The 18,512-nt window shown below is 36.3% G+C and overlaps 1 protein-coding gene across 1 annotated transcript in view; it reads left to right on the top strand.

The window, feature by feature from the left end:
• CNIH3 (cornichon family AMPA receptor auxiliary protein 3) overlaps nucleotides 1-18,512 on the top strand; it is a 60,948-nt gene that overhangs the window by 13,495 nt on the left and 28,941 nt on the right. Inside the window, 2 exon segments of the mRNA XM_032216983.1 lie at nucleotides 13,376-13,447; nucleotides 16,840-16,887. Coding sequence (XP_032072874.1) covers nucleotides 13,376-13,447; nucleotides 16,840-16,887 — 120 coding nt within the window.

Genomic DNA, 18,512 nt, shown 5'->3' with positions numbered 1-18,512 from the left:
CAGTATGGAGGGCTCTTACTCCATGTATCAGTCAGCTGTCCCACTTCATGGTACTCCATATCATTCATTGTCAAAGCCTGGATTCCATAGCTATTTATACAACATAGTTTTTTATTAACCATTTGGGGATTTTCTCTCTTCCTGCTGAAATTTATTCCCAAATAGACTTGTTGAACTTCTAGAAAGTTTTGCTCATTTTCCCATGTGTGTAATCATTAAACAGTACATCCATAGGCTGTATGACATTACAATGATATCCAACTTCTTTTGGCTAGAGAGCTACAAGAGTATGGAAGGGAAGATATTGTAGAAGCATAGGCAGCAGCACAAACAGGCTGAAGAACAGTTTTTATCCATGGGTGGTCAGACTCCTGAATGAAAAATAACTCTACAACAACATAGTACGACTGACTTGCAGGGCCGGCGCGATGTGCAATAAGTTCACATGGTGCAATAGGACTGGGTGTTTGTTAATAGGATTCACTGGGCTAGGGATTTTTTGTCTTTCACTGTGAATTGCATTGTGTTGGGCACGAAGGGAGGCTCAGCCAATCTCATTGTATACATGTACTCTGACAATAAAGGTTTGAATTGAAATACTCCTTATTTATGTTTGTGCATGGAATACTGGCATTTAACACTGTTAAATTCCTTCCTCTGTAAATAATCTGAAGTTCTTTTCTTTATTGGTAACGGCCCTGGGACAAAATCCTTTTTCAGCATTTTAGTTCTCCTTTCTGATAAAGAGAAAACATTACAGCCATTTCTTGCTTTCCTTTTTTTTAACAGAAGGAGAAAGCTACTAAAGTAGAAGGGGGCCAAAGACCTGTTTACAATGCATTTTGAATAGTTTTGATCAGTGACGTGCGGTGAGGGATACCGTTGGTGAGGCAAGAGCGGTGAGTCCCTCCCCAGCCAGCCAGCCATTCCCCCCCACCCGACCTGCTCCCTGCCTGGCCGGCCAGCCGGCACAAAGACAAACCGCTCTTCTCCTCCCAGCCAGCCAGCCACCCGACCTGCTCCCAAGAATGCCAGTGGGGACGGAGGAGGTGGGGGGCGAGGCGGCAGAGCGCGGCAGCGGCAAGAAGCAACACCCCTGCCGCTGTGTCCGACAGGCATCTCTCCAATTTTGTGTAAAATTCTGGAGTGTATGTTTTAATTTCCTAATAGAGTTCCTTTCATTTTTTAATTTTCTATAGGTCAATTATTACTAATGCATTAAGCCAGATAAACACACTTTATCACTTCCTGCTAAGAAAAGTATCCATTCTTTTTTACATCTTTCTTCTACCTACAGGGGTTACTGATGTCAATAAAATGTATGTGTAACATCAATGTAGGCATTTAAACAGAAATGTAATGGATGTAAGGGGGAAAGAATGGATAAAAATCTGAATTAGAAAGAGTAGAAATTATGATGCTGGGAAGTACTTTAAAGGGCTTACTAATAAATATTTTTGAAGAAATTTAAGACAATTTGGCAAAAATTAATATTGCATGTTCATATTGTGTTTTTTTTTTGCAAATTTGGAATTAATAAATGAAGCTCTTACATGAATAGAAGTGTAAAACTCAAGCAATCTACTTCCTTTTAAATTATAATATGATTATGATTCAGAGTCACAGTGGTGCAGTGGTTAGAGTGCACTACTGCAAGCTACTTCTGCTGATCACCAGCTGCCAGCAGTTTGGCAGATCAAATCTCACCAGGCTCAAGGTTGACTCAGCCTTCCATCCTTCTGAGGTTGGTAAGATGAGGATCCAGATTGTTGGGGTTGATATGCTGACTCTGTAAACCAGGGCTATAAAGCACTGTGAAGAGATATGTAAGTCTAAGTGCTATTGGGTTAAGACTAGTCAATTGGAGTCAGTAAAAAGCCAAAGATAGCTGAGAGTTTGAAGTGATTTGAGATGTTTCATCTATGATTATTAGTTATTTTATTTTTAATAAGGCATTTTGTTTTAGTATTAGAAAATAATATTACTGTAAAATATAAAGTACAGGACTGAGTTGGGTATATGCTCCATGATCAGCTACTCTTAATTAAAATGCTGATTCAAAAGTTCTGCTTCTTGCCATTTTGTTAAAAATATCAAGTTAGAAATGACCAAATTAAAGCAAATAATCACAGTGGGTGAGCATTTCATATATTTAAGTATTCTGTATTTTCCATAAAAAACAGAAATATCCTGAAATTATTAAAACGTAACATTATGGTGGCTGTAATCATCCAATAGTTTCTTCCGGTGTAGATAAGTAACAATAGACAAACTCCCCTTGGTTTCATTTTAAAATAGGTCACTAAACTGTATGTTCTGTTAGAGAACTTTCAAGAATAAAAACTAGACTTTGGGGAGGAGGAATGTTCTAAATAGAAATATAAGTTCTACTATCTTAATTTGTTTTTCATTTTAATCCTTAGACATGTGCAAAGTTTACTGCTCATACAAAAGCTATGCAACTTCTGCAATTAACTTAAAACTGAAACCATAAGAATGTTTTTTTTGTATGTGTGTAGCAGTGGTGGATAAATGAATTTGTGTATCTCTAGAGTCTTTTAAAGCTGGTTTCAGTTCCATCCCCTGCCAGTTTTAAGTCTCCGGCAGATGGCCTATGAGTGAGTGGTCTAACAAAAAAAGTGAAGCACCCACCCATACTGAGGAGGATTATAAAGATTTCTGAATCAAGAAACAAGGTCTAGAATTACTAACTGGGACATGTACTTACCAGTGCTTCTAGAGAATACAATTCATTTAAAAATATTTGACAAGCATATTGACTTGGTGGCCTGGGAAATAAAATGCTGGAGTCTAATTGCTTAACAACTCAGATGATTTGTGACAGTAAAGAAATGCAGATAGAAAGAGAAAAGTATGAATGTCAAGATGGAGCTTATAGCTACCATCATATAATTATCTATTTGGGAATAAGCTGCATGAATTTAGTAAGGTTTATTTATAAGTAGACGTGTACTTGGGCAAAAGCTTTTCATGAACATTTATGCTGGGTTCTACATGCTGCATTAGAACATAACTGATACAAGGTGGAGTTTGAATTCTGCTTATTCCTAGAGAATCTAATAATAGGATTAACATTGGTAACATAGTGTTTTATATTTAGTATTTTGAGGACCACAACTGATCACTGAATAATATCTGGAAGCTATTATAGTTAGATGAAGAGAATGGTTGTTTGTTCTATTATAAGCATAGCATGAATACAATACTGCTTGTTCTTTTCCTGCTTGTTTTAACAATCTGCCCTACCATATCCTAAACAGTATGTCATTTTTGTTACCAGAATTCTGAATTAAAATTTCACAAACCAGAAAAAGTAGGGATGCAGATTTATGTTCTGTGAGTAGCATTCAAATGCCCCCTTTGCCCCCAGATGACCTTGGTTGTCTTCTTCCTGCTGGTGGCCGAGGATCATGGGGAGAGGGTGGTTGCAGATGGGTGCAGTCAGTGTGGCAGGGTGGTGGAATTTCATCTGCTGAAGAGAGCTTGCCAGGTACAGACAGAGAGAAGGCAACTAAGCTAATTATACATACATAAATTTGTCTCTTCAAATGAAAGGACAGCTTGAGTTCAGTTAAACCATACCTTTAGACTATTCCAAATTTAATTACTGTAAATAATCCCATGACACCATAGAATCTGATGCTGTTTTAGGGAAGCAAATAGGCAGTGGCTTTTGTTATTTTTTAGTAATAGAATCCTTTGCTAGACCTATTTTGATGGTGAACTAGAAGAGGGTTCAATTTGCTTCTAAGAACTGAAATGGTATAAAATTTTAGAAGGGTCACTTTCCCATTGGGGGGGAATGCTTGGTATTTGCTCTATCTTGAAAACATACATGTTTTTGCTAACTCTTGATTTCACTTGTCAGCTTCATGGATAATTCCATGGTTATACAAGGCATAATTCCATAACATAATTTCATGTTATGTTTCAGCATTGAAGTCCACATCCTGAGCATACAACCAGGTTACTCAAGCACATGTACAAGGCACCAATTCCTACTTCAGTGCATGTTATTATCCTTTATTCAATCTCAATATGCTAGGAAAGCAATCCATGCAATCTTTTCTTGTTAAAAAAATAGTTTTTCCAACTTGAGATAACTCATATAGAAAGGTAGAAAGATTCTTCTATCAGTTTTAAAACCTGAAATCCAATGAGATTATGTAGCACTTCAAAACTCTACAATTATGTTGAATTTATATTTACCAACAAAGAAATAAAGGGAGACTAGTATAGATCTAGGAAGACCTGGAGGAATGTTGTTCATGGGGTCACGATGGACTAACAACAACAGTATAGATCTATTTCAAGCTACTTAGTTCTTGTCAGCTAGCCATGCTCTTCTGGGATTTGAACCCAGGCTACTTACATATTAGGTAGATGTATTAACCTTTAAGCCATGGGCTCTTTCTTGGTTATACCAGAGAAACACATTAAGTGCTTTTTCTGGTGAGACCGATCTATCAGGGCAACTTGGTCTACCCAAATATGGGACGGAGCATACTGCTTCCACTTTCGCCTTTCAACCCCAATCCAGGAGCCTTTGCAGCAGTGGTGAGTTTCAAAAATTGTTCTAACCTACTCAGTGGGTGTGGCCTCCTTTATGGGAGTGGCTTGCTGCCCATGTGACCAGATGGGAGTGGCTTGCCGCCCATGTGACCGGATATGAAGATGCCGACGACACTTGTCAGAACCACGTTAAATTACCTCACACACAGCACTGGCATGCATAAGAATATGATGTAAACTTGTTTTTTAAAAGGCATATTTGATTTGCATTAAAACAACTTCAACACACGCAATGTTCTGATTGCACCACAAACACAGTAGTCATCTTTACCTTTCACAGAGGCATTGAGTTTTATAAATATGAGCATGATAGTATAGAATAATCATATCCAAGGACCAGTGGTGGGTTTCCAAAAAATTTTGGAATCTCTTCTGTAGGTGTGGCCTGCTTTCCGGGTCCACTGGTGGAACCTCTTCTAACCAGTTTGATAGATTTGACGAACCGGTTCTACCGAATAAGTGCGAACTGATAGGAACCCACCTCTGCTTTGCAGGCAGTTGCTTTCGCAACAACCTATTTTTGCCAGAAGCAGTGTGGAAGCAGTTTGCTCTGTCCTATATTTGGGTAGACCAGATTGCCCTGATAGACTGGTCTCACCAGAAAAAACTACAATCAGACATTTTGAATTATAGAATTCAATTTCTATAGAAATAGACTAAGCATTAGTAAAGCTTGCTCTAAATGAATTAAAGCAGATTATGAGATTTTGATACAAGGAAGAAATTATAGCTATATTAAACTCTTGTTGTCAAACCAGAATTTCAAGTGGAATGATGGCTTACATCCAGCAACCTCTTTTCTTGAGCTAGCATTTCATTATTCTTCCACAATAAAAATAAAATTCAAATTGTCAGTTCAGAGACATAGCTTTGCTGGGAGAGTGCCAAGAGTATCACAGACTTATGTTCCTCATCTGTGCATTCCTGACACTGTTAATATCTACCCACAAGTATGTTTTAAACAAAAAATGCACATTAATTAATTGCATTGAGAAAAAAGACAATTTGACCATTTGAAATCATCCACGACTTCCCATCTTCACGATCAGCTCATGCCATAGGAGATCAAGATAGAGGCCCTCTTTTTCAGTAGTAGATGTGTCATTGTGGAAAAGCTTGCCCCCATGGTTGATTTGGTTCCCAACTTGTTAGTTTTTCAGAAGATGTTAAGATAAGTACCTTTTGTGGTACTAGTGGGAGTGTTACATTACTTTTTTTTATTCTGGTCATAGCCTCTATGTAATGAGTGCTTGGATTGTATGAAGGGTTAGAAGGTGGCTGAGATTTGTTTTATTGATTGCTGTGCATTTTATTTCATCTGTTTTTGTAAACTGCTTTCAGTTTGTGTGATTGGAAAGAATAAAAATAATTGCTGCATTGGTCTTCAACACCTGCAATTTTTAATGAGTTGGGAGGGCACCAGATTGAAGAAAGTTTAATAGATGAGGCATGGTATTCAAGGCCATGAATTAATATTATTAGCAGCATGGATCAGATATCTACCTTTTCTGGTAAAACTGTTAAAAGGCTGAATTGTGCTGAAAATGGGAGGGTGTGATTCAGTAATACCATGCTTGGGTTTGTCAATTTTTTCATAACACTTTTTATGAAAAAGCTCAAAAGTTCACAGAAAGTTATACATGACAACCTACAAACTAAAATCTATGGGGGGGAAGCAATCTAGTTACTATGGAAACCAGGAATTTTGCATTGAACTGGCTAAGTAAGACATGGAATTATACATGAAGCTGACAAGTGAAGTCAAGAGCTAGAAATTAAAAGGACGAATAAATAGTGTTGCCAAGTTCCTCAAATCCGGGGACAAGAGGAGAGAAGCATAAAGCACAGGAAAGATTGTGATGAGCTAAAACATTTTATGGTAAGATTTGGGAAACATGAAGAACTTGATATTTACCCAAAATTGAACTTACTCATGTTGTGGGAGTAGTGGCACTCTTTAATTTTTCATTTTTGTTCCAACTCCAAATTAGGTCCAAGCTGATCTATATAAAAACAGTCCTTTTACCTCTTATATAATTGCCTCCTCATAAATGACAATGTAGGATTTCAGAAAAGAAGCTGGATCTTTATTGAGCAACAGTAGTGTGCTAAATGCCCTGATCTGCCCAAAACTTCGAATATCTTGCTAAAAATTAAAAAATAGTGAATATTATGGGTTGTCCTTGACTTACAACCAATCTTTTAGTGACTATTCAAAGTTACAATGGCACTGAGAAAAATGACTTATGATCATTTTTCACACTTATAGCAATAGCAATAGCAATAGCAATAGCAGTTAGACTTATATACCGCTTCATAGGGCTTTCAGCCCTCTCTAAGCGGTTTACAGAGTCAGCATATCGCCCCCACAGTCTGGGTCCTCATTTCACCTACCTCGGAAGGATGGAAGGCTGAGTCAACCTTGAGCCAGTGAGATTTGAACCGCCGAACTGCAGATAACAGTCAGCTGAAGTGGCCTGCAGTACTGCACCCTAACCACAGCGCCACCTTGGCTCAATTGCAGCATCCCCGTGGTCACATGATCAAAATTCAGACACTTGGCAATTGGTATTTATAATGGTTACAGCAGTGGTGGGATTCAGCCAGTTTGCAACTATCCAGGAGAACCGGTTCATAACTTTCTAAGAGGTTCATAGAACTGGTTGTTGGAAGAAATCTTCTGGTGTTTTTCCGCTTTATAGGGCTAATCCTGTAAGGAAGGCAGGAAGGAAACATTCTGGTGTTGTTTCTAGCTTAATCTTTATTGCCCTGCTTACAGAAACTGCCTCTCTGGTTAACCCTTATTACATTGTAACAGCTAAGACGAAGCGCCTATCAACATGAGTGATGTTGAGTTGGCCACGCCCACACGGTCACATGACCACTAAGCCCCACCTACCCACCTGGTCATTAGGAGAGAGAACCGGTTGTTAAATTATTTGAATCCCACCACTGGGTTACAGTATGCCGAGGTCATGTGATCCCCTTTTGCAAACTTCTGACAAGCAAAGTCAATGGGGAAACCAGATTCACTTAACAACTGTATCACTAATTTAACAACTGCAGTGATTCACTTAACAGCTATGGCAAGAAGGGTTGTAAAATGGGGCAAAACTCACTTAACAACTACCTTTGGGCACGATTGTGGTTATAAGTCGAGGACTACCTATTCTCCACAGTCAAATAACAGAGAGTCAGTGCAAGGTCAGCAGGCCCTTGAAGCATTTCTCAGGAGCAATTAGAGAGTAGCATCCTCTGTATGTTAGCTGAGTAATAACCACCCCAAAATTATTTTCTTGCTTTTCAGCTACTCTGTGAAATTGACGTATATAGTAAGCCAATGTGGACAGTAAATCAAGATATTTTCAACAAAGATTTGTATTGTATTTGTGCTTTATTCTGTATTTCTCTGTCATGCAGAATTGTTCAAGAAGAAAATGTCACTCTTCCTGAAACAGTGTTGGGTGCAACTGATGCCCTTAATGTATGATATAGCAATGTATAATACAGTCACATTCTTGAAAAAGAATGAAATAACTTTAAACGCTTATTGCCAAAATTTGAAGCTTACTCGTACTAGGAAGATACCTGAAATAAATTATAGATTTACATGCAGTTTACACTTCCAAAGGGAGACTAAGACAATTGAAGATTTTGTAACAGATACATGAGTATAGTTTGACTTTAGTTTGAAACATTCAGGGGTGGGTTTCAACCGGTTCGTGGCGGTCCCTGCGAACCGGTTGGTTGCCGAACCCGGAAGTAAGTAACTTCCGGGAACGGCGAAGAGCCCGCCCGCCCGCCCACGGTCCTTACCCGGTTTTGACGAGTTCTGCGCTTCCATGCATGCGCAGGACGCATACAGCACCTGCGCAATCGTCCAGAAGCAGCTGGAGCGTCGCGCAGACGCTAGTACGCATGCGTGCACCGCGCGCGTGCACGAGGACGCCGGCGGCCCCGTTCCAACCGAACCGGTTGGAACGGGGCGAGAAACCCATCCCTGGAAACATTGGTCCTAGCAAAGGTATTATTAGCAGGCAAAAGCATTTGAAAGCAGGGCACAGTGTATGTAAACAATGCTGCCCAAAAGGAATGAAGTATACATATACTGTAAAAGTCATAAGTGTTAAGTATAACCATAAGGTTAATATGCACAAAACAACAAAACAAGTCAAGAAGTATACAAAGAAGTGTCAAAGGACAATGAATCTGAATACAGTTTCTTCATAAGCTAAATTAATGTGGGTAGGATGCAATGACAGAAAGAAGACTGGGTTTGAACAATATCTCAATTGTTTTATCAGAGTGATGCTGGTGTGCAAGTTAATCTAATTGCCAAAATTGACTATAACAAATGGAATCCTTTGTCATGTTTATGCATGTATCTGAAGTCATGTAATGGGACCCAAAAGCTACATTGGGTGGCTATGAATATAAATGCATTAATACTGCTAAATTCACAAAGAAACAACCTGGGGCTACAATCAGACAAATTACAAATTACAAATTGTCTATCCTGTTTGCTCAATCAGTATAGAAAGACATCTTCATATCTACTTATCCATGAAGTTTTTTTTCCTGTGATAATTCCAATCTCCCAGTAAATTGTTTTCATTATTGTTAATTAAGATGCACAACCAGTAGCACATGCTATGAAAAATTTATCAGTGCTGCAGAATGAAAACAAAACTGGACTGAATGGAAATTCAGACAAATTTATTTTTGTCAAATTGAAAAACTAATAGATTTAAATCACAATGGAAGTCCAAGGTTTTGCCTGAAACCCAAAGTATTAAGTATGTGATTACAACAGATTTAAGCCTAAGCCAGAACTATATCTAGTAACTACATATATGAAGTCATATATTGTAATCATTTCAGATATACACTTCCCATAGACTCAAAGAGAACATTACTACACCCTAGCATCCTATGCTTAGTAGAATTCCAAATACAAAGATATTGTTCAGGGAGATGCAGTCAGGCTTTGACACAGATGCTGGATGAAGAAAAAAACATGTCTATGTACTTTTAATATGCTGTATCCTTAGTGCAGCTTTATTTATTTATTTATTTTTAAACTTTTTATTTGTTTATGCAAACATAACATCCTTGTAACATATTTCACTTATTTTACATAACTGTTGTGTTTCTTTTATCTGTACATGTAATTGTTATATAACTAGAAGCACAAAGCTGAGTAAACCAGCCTGAAGATGATGAATGAGACTTCGTTGAAACGTCGCCAAGACACTTCCAATTTTACGCGGGAGAAAACACACACAGTATACACACACAAACATTCATACACATATACAAACACATATTTTATTTTATATATCTTTTCTCTCCATTCTATATATAACAACCTTTATATACCTTTAAATCATCTTATATACATTTCTTATTGTTTATTTGCTACACTCCATTTTATATTTCTATCCTTTATTCATTTTCTGGTTTTGTAATTATTTTTTGATTTGTTGATCTTTCTTCTTTTCTTTTTGCTTTCCTGCTTTTCTCTCTCTTCCCTCTAAGCAATTATACCATAAGTCCATTCTAAGTAATATTCAGATTCTTCTTGTCTTTTAATTCTTTCGTAAGCATATCCACATTCCAATATTTTTTAAACTACATTTCTTCTGTTGGTATGTATTATTTTTCCAATTTTGCACAAATAAAATTTTCGCTGCAGTGGTTATATGTAACATTAAATATTTAATACTTTTCTTGTAATTTCCCTTTATAATTCCTAGCAGAAATAATTCCGATTTTAGCTCAGTTTGGTGTGTGGTGATCTCGTCCAGCCAGTCTTTTATTTTTTTCCAATATTTTTTTGCAGATGTGTATGTCCACCACGTATGATAGTACTTTCCATATTGTTGATTGCCTTAGTGCGGCTTTGAATGCATACTTCTGCTCCTGAAGTGTTTAATTGCATCATGGAACAACTGATAGAAGGCATCCATGAACCATGGATGATGTTCTTTTGTCAGCCACCAAAGAATAAAATCTTGATCTTCACTTCAGTTTTTCTAGATTGGTTTGGTTCCTCACCTGCTGCGTGTTGCTGCATTTTACATATTTTTATATTATTTTTAAATGTTATTAAGTCACACAAAGTTGTTATGACAGGGGTGGCTATATAAATAAAATATAAACAAATAAATAATAAAACTGATATCGCAAGAAGCCTGTTAGCGTTAGAAGGAAACTAGGCCATCAAAGAACACTGTGGCTAAAGAACCATCACTAGCTAGAGCATAGAAAAACTCAAAGAAATAGTACAAGATCGGAAGATGTGAAGAGGCATGGCCCACAGAATTGCCAAGAGTCAGACTCAGCTAAAAGGATAACATTACCACCTTTATCAGAAAAAGCCAGCTCCTCAAATATAAAATGAAAAAAGCAAATGTTTTAAAGTTCAAGAGAAAAGACAATATCTGTGTCAGCATTCCAAGTATCATGCAGAATTAAATCAGAGCCCAAGGCAAAACGATCCTTAAAGTTCCAATTTAATAAGTCAGACATCTTGGCACATCTGTGGAATCCCAATTCTGGAAGTTACCTAGGATTCCCACCCAGTTGAAAGTTCATGATCTTGTTCCCACACCCACAAATCCATCACATGGTCCAATCTTCTTCTTCCACACTGGCATCTCCACCCAGCTGGTTCCAGTCAGGTGCAGAGGTGTGGAGACAAAAGATGACTTGTGCTCCTAGAAAAGAATGACAACAACACATTCCACAATTCTACTCCTTTCTATTCCCCCTTCCCAACTACTACACTAATGAAACAGCATAATGAAATAAGAGAGATTATGGCAGGCCAAAGATCCTAAAAGGGATATAACTGCAGGCCTGACAATCTGTTTGTACGGAAATATCTAGCAAATTACTAATAAAGGATGTAATTAAACCAGGAAATACTAAAGTGCAGACAATAATAGATAAACCAAAACCAGGATGCCAGAAAAAAGTCCATAGGATCATGGAAATAGTAAATTATGTCTTGAAATGCATTCCTTTTGGGCTCAAATAACAAATTTGGGGACATTATCATGCAAAGATGTGTCTGCTATTGGGCTTTAGCATATAACAAAGGATATCCAGATGCCACTTTATATGTTACATGCAGCAGATGTGTAATCAAGAAGCTAACTGAACAGTGTTGACTATTGCACGAATAAACCATTTTGTTTAGGAAGAAGGATTCAACCAAAAGTTATGGTAAATAATGACAAGTTCCTTGCAATATGTTAAATTTCTTTTGTCATAGTCCAAGCTGATGTTAATAAACATAGTCAATTCATCTCTCTTTTCATTGCCTCCTTATATATAAGGAACACAGGAAATGGAGAACATTCTAGCAAAAGTTTAGAACAAAAGTAGGGAACAGAATCCTGATGGGCATTAATATTCCTGCCAAAATCTCTTCTGATGCCATTAAGCACCCTGCCACATCTGACTTTAATTGTCTGCTTCTTTTAATTAAACAAACAAATAAATCAGATTTTGGCTTATTGCAAACTAATGAATGAGTTTCCATCATCACTATTATTTCCATCAATACCTACAGAATTCACATAAATCTTACAGGAATTTTGAGAAAATAAAAAACAGATAATTGGCTACCGTCTGTGGAAATTTCCTCTAATATTTCTCCTATTTCCTTTTTATACAGGTTTTATATTTCCTCTTTCTGCAGTCATTCAGTTTTTTACACTAGTTATTTAACTTTTTTCTTTCATATTCATTTTACCCCCAAATCCAATAATAATATAATCTGTCTGCAATCACAACTTCTTTTCTTTGTATCTTTCATTATTTTCCTCAGTTTTCTAGCATAACCAAAAATGCAAGCATGTTTTAGGATAATTTCCTATGTATATACAAGACTTGAATAGATTATTTCATACTCTCTTATATATATTTTAGCCCTTTCACTCATAATTAAATCTACACCTTCATTTCCATACCTATATTCATCAACCCTGTTCCCCAAAATCAAACCAACATCAGTTGAATTTGTTACCTCATTCCTCTTTTAGTTTTATAACACAATATAACCATTTTCCTTTCACACATTGTATACATTAATTCATGTTGTTTACTGTGTACACCTCTTGCATTCCATGTCACAGCCTTACATATGTCACGGCTGTGCTAGACTGCTAGTTGGTACATCCTCATTGCCTATCATGGCTATGGTCAGTTGAGGCTTTGTGCACAATGGTTAGATACAAAAGATGTAGATTTGATTATCAGCCTTAGTTATAATGACGCCACATATAGATTAGTAAATAGGAGAGCCATGGCAATCAGTTTCATTACATTTTGGCTAATAAACAACAAGTACAACAAAGGTTTTACTTCAGATATCTATGCAAATTATATTGAAGATCTAGAAGTTAAATGCAGAATTCTAATACATGCTCAGGATTCAAATCATTTTGCATTGTGGATAAAAAAATAATAAGATGCAGTTCTGGATATTAACCAATGTTTGCAAGTATGAGAGTATTAGCAGACCCTAAACTATTAACAATATCACAATAAACCAATCTCCCCCCCCACACCAATCACACACACAAGTGTGTGTGTGTGTGTGTGTGTTTATATGTAAGATTTTTATGGCTAAAAAATGTAGCCATAAAATCTGTTTTTCAGACAGTAACACTGTGTGCTGCCTTGAAGAATTTTCACCACAGCAGAAGAATAAATAATTGTTAAAAGCACATATTTGAAAGTAGCATAATGGTTTGAATTTTGATTTTTGTAGATAATTGCATTTGATGAGTTAAAGACAGACTTCAAGAGTCCTATAGACCAGTGCAACCCAACACATGCGTAAGTACTATCTTTGGTTTAATAATAACCAACATTTAATTAAAACTATATTTCAAAAATGTAGTGTTAAATATAATCTTATGATTTTCAATACGCATTGAAAAATAGTATTCCTAGTGCCCTTCATGGACAGGCCATTATAGTTTTCTGGCAACCGTAGGCAAGTTGATTGCCATTGTCTTTGACCTCCCTGTCCAAACCTCTATAAGTGATTTTTATTTTAATATGTAAATATAGAGAGCCTGGTCTTGACATAATTATTTCTGATTCAGAAATGAAAGTTCCTGCAATAAAACCTCATAAACTAAAGGCTGATTCATGCAATCTATAATTGGCTAAGGTATTTATTGCTGGTTGTATGCTGTAGCTGAATGCTCTGTAATTCTTTTCAGAGAGACATACTTTCTATAGAAGCTATATAAATAAACATAATTTATAGGTGCACTTCTCAAGGAGAATATGTGGCCCCACTGTCTTCATTAGATTCTGAGATAAAAGCTAAATCAATCAATCAATCTTTAGAAAAGATTCCTTTGGAGGTCAAATAAAACCATGGTTTCCTGAGGATGAACTAGATACAATTATTTAACACTAACCTCTTATGCACTGAATGTTGAATGTTGACAAATGGCTAACAATATAAAAATAAAAATTAAAACATGATAAAAGCAGGCAAAGTAATATTGCAAGAGAGTAACAACTATAATAGTATTTTAATAATGTAAGGCTAGATGGGCATGCCTAAAGAAATGTATGTTGACCTCCCTAAATTCAGAGAGATGTATAGTATCAATAGCACACAATTTCATACAGAAGATATTCCATAACTTTGAAGTGATGTGGAACCTTGGTATTTTTTTAAAGGATACTAATAGCAGTCCAAGGCAGATAGTCTACAGCTATGTATTGAGAGAAGCAATTAACAGTCTGGCATACAAAATAAGTTTGGGAGCAGCCCAAGAGATCAGGAGTAGTTTGTGATTGCAGCAGGAATACAATAAATAGACAATAAATAGACAAAGAATGCAGATGTTCAGCATAATACAAGCATATTTTACAGTTCTTAAAATCTCTTCTGGAATTTCCAGGATGAGATTTGAATCATCCATATTCTGTTTTTAAGCAATCCACTGTTTCCTAGAATTCATGGAACTGTGTTGTTTAAATTGTAATGCACAAAACAGGATAATGTGCCATAGTTTGCCTTTGACTGTTTAACATAATTCGAGTATAAAATCTCCAGCTGAAATTAGTATCTTTTAATGTGGGATGTAGGAGTCCTGGTGGCGCGGTGAATGCAGTATTTCAGGCTGTTCACAGTCTGGAGTTTGATCCTCACACGCTCGAGGTTGATTCAGCCTTTCTTTCCTGATTGGAAAGGATCCTCTTCGTCCAAGGCCCTTTGAAGCTGTTGCACAACCATCTTCTCCACCACCTTCCTCAAGAAAGGGAAGAGAGAGACACTGGACAAAATTGTCCATTATGGTGGGATCCAATGATGGTTCTTGAGGAGGGGTGAACCAAGGCCTTCTTAAGAGATAAAGGAACAACTCTCTCACTCAAAGAAGACTCAATCTTCACCAGAACCCATTCACATGACACCTCCCAGGCCACTTTGACAAACAAGGCAAGGTATGGATCTAAAAAGCAGATGGCAAATCTTACAGTATTGAGGAAACCTGTCCACTTCCTCAGGTCTAACTGGTTGCAATATAACCAGCAAAGACTTCTCCCTGGGCATCTTCTCATCATATTTTTTTATCCTGATATGTGAGCACATATTGTCTAGCATGCACTAGATGAAAAGAGAAGTGGGAATGTGTGAGGCTAAGCCTTCCCACACTTTTTGCATGCAGTTGGGAATCTGTCTTCCTCGTTGTATTTAATAATTTAATGGCAAACTAGTGAGGTTTTTAAATTGCCTTGCACTGATCATTATCTTCCTCCTTTCTCCCAATTTTGTTTTCACTGACTGACAGCAGCTCTCAAATATTTCAGATATAGATCTTTATTAAAGCTGCGTGAAGCACCACAATTTCATTGAGTAAAGCATCTGTGTTCTTTGGAAAGCTTGTGCAGCTGGTTGTCTTTATATTTGTGTACATATGCTGACTACACTTTCTCTGGAATTACCAATGAAACGAAGCAGCTGCGCATGCATTCACACATGTTGACAGCCAGGGAAAAGGAGCTGAACAAGCCTTCCAAATGACATGCCTGCTCCAACATTTTAAGGATGGGGGGCTTTGCAATTTCTGATGTGCTTAGCAAAGCATTCTCTTTCAAATGCTTTGTGCAATCCCAGTGTTTAACATCCAGCCACTGGTTTTTTTAAAGCTTAAGTTGCCACAGATCACACTTGGATCTAAAACAGGGAAGCAATTGATCTGATTTGCAACTTTCCTCATAGGGTAGAGGACTAAACCTCTCAAAAGAATGTAATCTGGTAATCCCATCCATAGATATGGCCCTGCAGTTTGCTATGTAACATCTGCTCAAATTATGTAATGGGAAAACTGTTCTGTGAAACCTCAAGCAGCCCCAAGGTGATCCAGTTAAGATGTAATTGATATTGTGTATGCTTAAGTCTGATAATTATAATTAACTATAAACCTACTCTGCTGTTTCTAGAAAAGTACCGATAATTCAAGTTTCTCCTGATCTCTCATTTAGCCAACTGTACTGTACATACTAAAGAAGCATTTTTTCCCTTTAGAGAACATTTTTACCTTTAAACTCTGCAATAAAAGCTTAGCTACTTCAAGCAGCAGAAAAATACCTGCTAATCATGTAAGGAGAATGGTTGTTACATATATACTATATTTTGAGAAAGTAAGGTGGGACTTTCACAGCATAAGGAGAAAGTATAAGATAAAGCAAAATATGTGCCTGCACAAAACACACACTTTGCTTTTGTCTCATAATGTTCTTTAGTACCATTATGTGTTTCTGTCTTCCATAGTTCGTCCACTCTGTGGCAGCAAGCTCATCTTATATACTGTATCATCAAACTATAAGCTCCTTATTTTATCCCATGCATGAATTTCCAGGAATCAGTTGATAACTTTAAAGTTGCAGGAAAAAAATTGTAATTATCCAATCACTGCTGAACTACAGTTTCTAATATGCTGGGAGTTGCAGTTCAGAATTGGGGACTAACTTCAGTTGCCTTGGCAAAAGTAAAAAAAAAAAAGATATATTGATGTAATTGAAATATGTTTAGAGATGATCTCAGTGGATAACTAAGGCAGTACCATGTAAACTATACCAGAGGCAAGTATATTATAGGCTTTCTTTTGAGAGCAGGTAAAATATATGTTGATCCATGTGATTTGTTAATTTTAGGTCTCTTAAATGTATAGTTTTACTCAATCTTTTCCCACTTTCCTTTGACAGAGGGAGCGGTTGAGAAACATTGAACGGATCTGCTTTCTTCTGAGAAAGGTAAAAATTAATTCAGATTGGTTTTGTTGAAAGGAAGCAAACCATCATGTTCTTATGAGCAGCAATAAATTCTTTTTTTAATAGTAATTTTATTAAAATTACAACAACGATGATAAAAATGAATACAAATCAGAAGCATAAAATAAAAGGTTCAAAAAGAAAAAGAAAAGAAAAATAGAAAAGAAAGAAAAATAAATTATAGTAGAGAAAAATAAAATAAATATATAAATGACTTCCCTTCATCACAATATATAGTAGAAACTATTAAGTTAATGCCTTCTCTTAAAGTACAACAGTGATTCTTCCCTTATCACATTTCTCATCTATAAACTAATGCTTAAAACCTCATCATCTCAGTCCTGATGTCAGCAAAAGTCCATTAAAATTATCAGAGATAACAACAGATCTATTTTAACCTTGATCAAATAATCCACCTTTATATTACTTTCTTTTATTTTTAATGATTTTTAGTTCCTTCAAATAATGTTCTAAAATTTTATGTTGTTCCATTTTTCTTTGTCCCATCTCACAAATTCTCAAAGCTTTTATCAACCCTTTTTGTAGATCCAGTATGGGAAGATTATCCAGGTCATTCTCCTGGTTTGCTATTTATGTATCCCTTTTACTTATGCATTGCACTTTTGAAACAAACTTCTGGGTCCATTGTTCAAAAATACCCTTCAGTAAGTTGAATGTTATAATATTTTGCTCCATTCTGTATTAGTAAGTAAAATTTAAGTGTTCTTTTCTTTTAATTGTCATCTTTAGTTCCTTCAGTGTCCAACTTTCAAGGACCTAGACTTTTTTTTAAAGAATTCAAAATTAAAAAAATATTTCCCCACAGGAAGGATTCTTATACTTAATTTCAAAATCTTATTTCAAATTTATCTGGAACTCCTAGTCTGCTTGTAACGTTTGAAATCAAAGTTTTGTTCACCCTTGCTGTTTATTCCAGAATAATTTGTTTAAATCTTCTTTCACTGAGAAATGAAAGAAATTCACCCGGTATTGTAAAATTTGTCAATCCAAAAGTCCTAATAGCTAAAAAGCAGATAAGCAATTTCTAAAAATGATTAGAAAAGGAAATATGCAAACCCAGTGCCCTTCAAAGTTCCAAGTATGGGTTGAACAAGATAGCCATTCCCATATCTTGGAGAGCACTAAACCTACTGGAATGAAACTAACTACAAGGCACTTCCATTCAGTCTACAACATACCCACCCCAAACCCGAACTTTTGAGAATGTCATTCTGTTCAATCCCCTCATTTTTAAGACAATTTATAACTTTTAGAACATAATTGGTGTCTGACATCTATCTTTATCTTTCTGTACTTAGACATATGATTGGTGTAATGATCCTAAATTGGGATATAATAAGAGGAATAATAGATATATAATCGAATGTTATGCATGGTCTGAAGAAAAAAAAGATTATTTCCCTCATTTTCTCCTGTGGTTTTTAGTCATATAATGAAGCTGAGTCATATTATTTTTTACGAAATAAAGGGTTGCAAGGAGGCATGCTTCTTTTTTCCTTCGTTGTTTAACTAGCTGAATGGTAAATGGCCTTATTTTCTTCTGTTGTGTACTTTAATATCTGTTTTTCTGTATGGTTGGTTCATAC

Source organism: Thamnophis elegans, chromosome 4, assembly GCF_009769535.1.
Source record: "Thamnophis elegans isolate rThaEle1 chromosome 4, rThaEle1.pri, whole genome shotgun sequence".
NCBI classification, from domain to species: domain Eukaryota; kingdom Metazoa; phylum Chordata; class Lepidosauria; order Squamata; family Colubridae; genus Thamnophis; species Thamnophis elegans.
The sequence above is the reverse complement of the archived record's forward strand: the minus strand, read 5'-3'. Positions and strand labels throughout refer to the sequence as shown.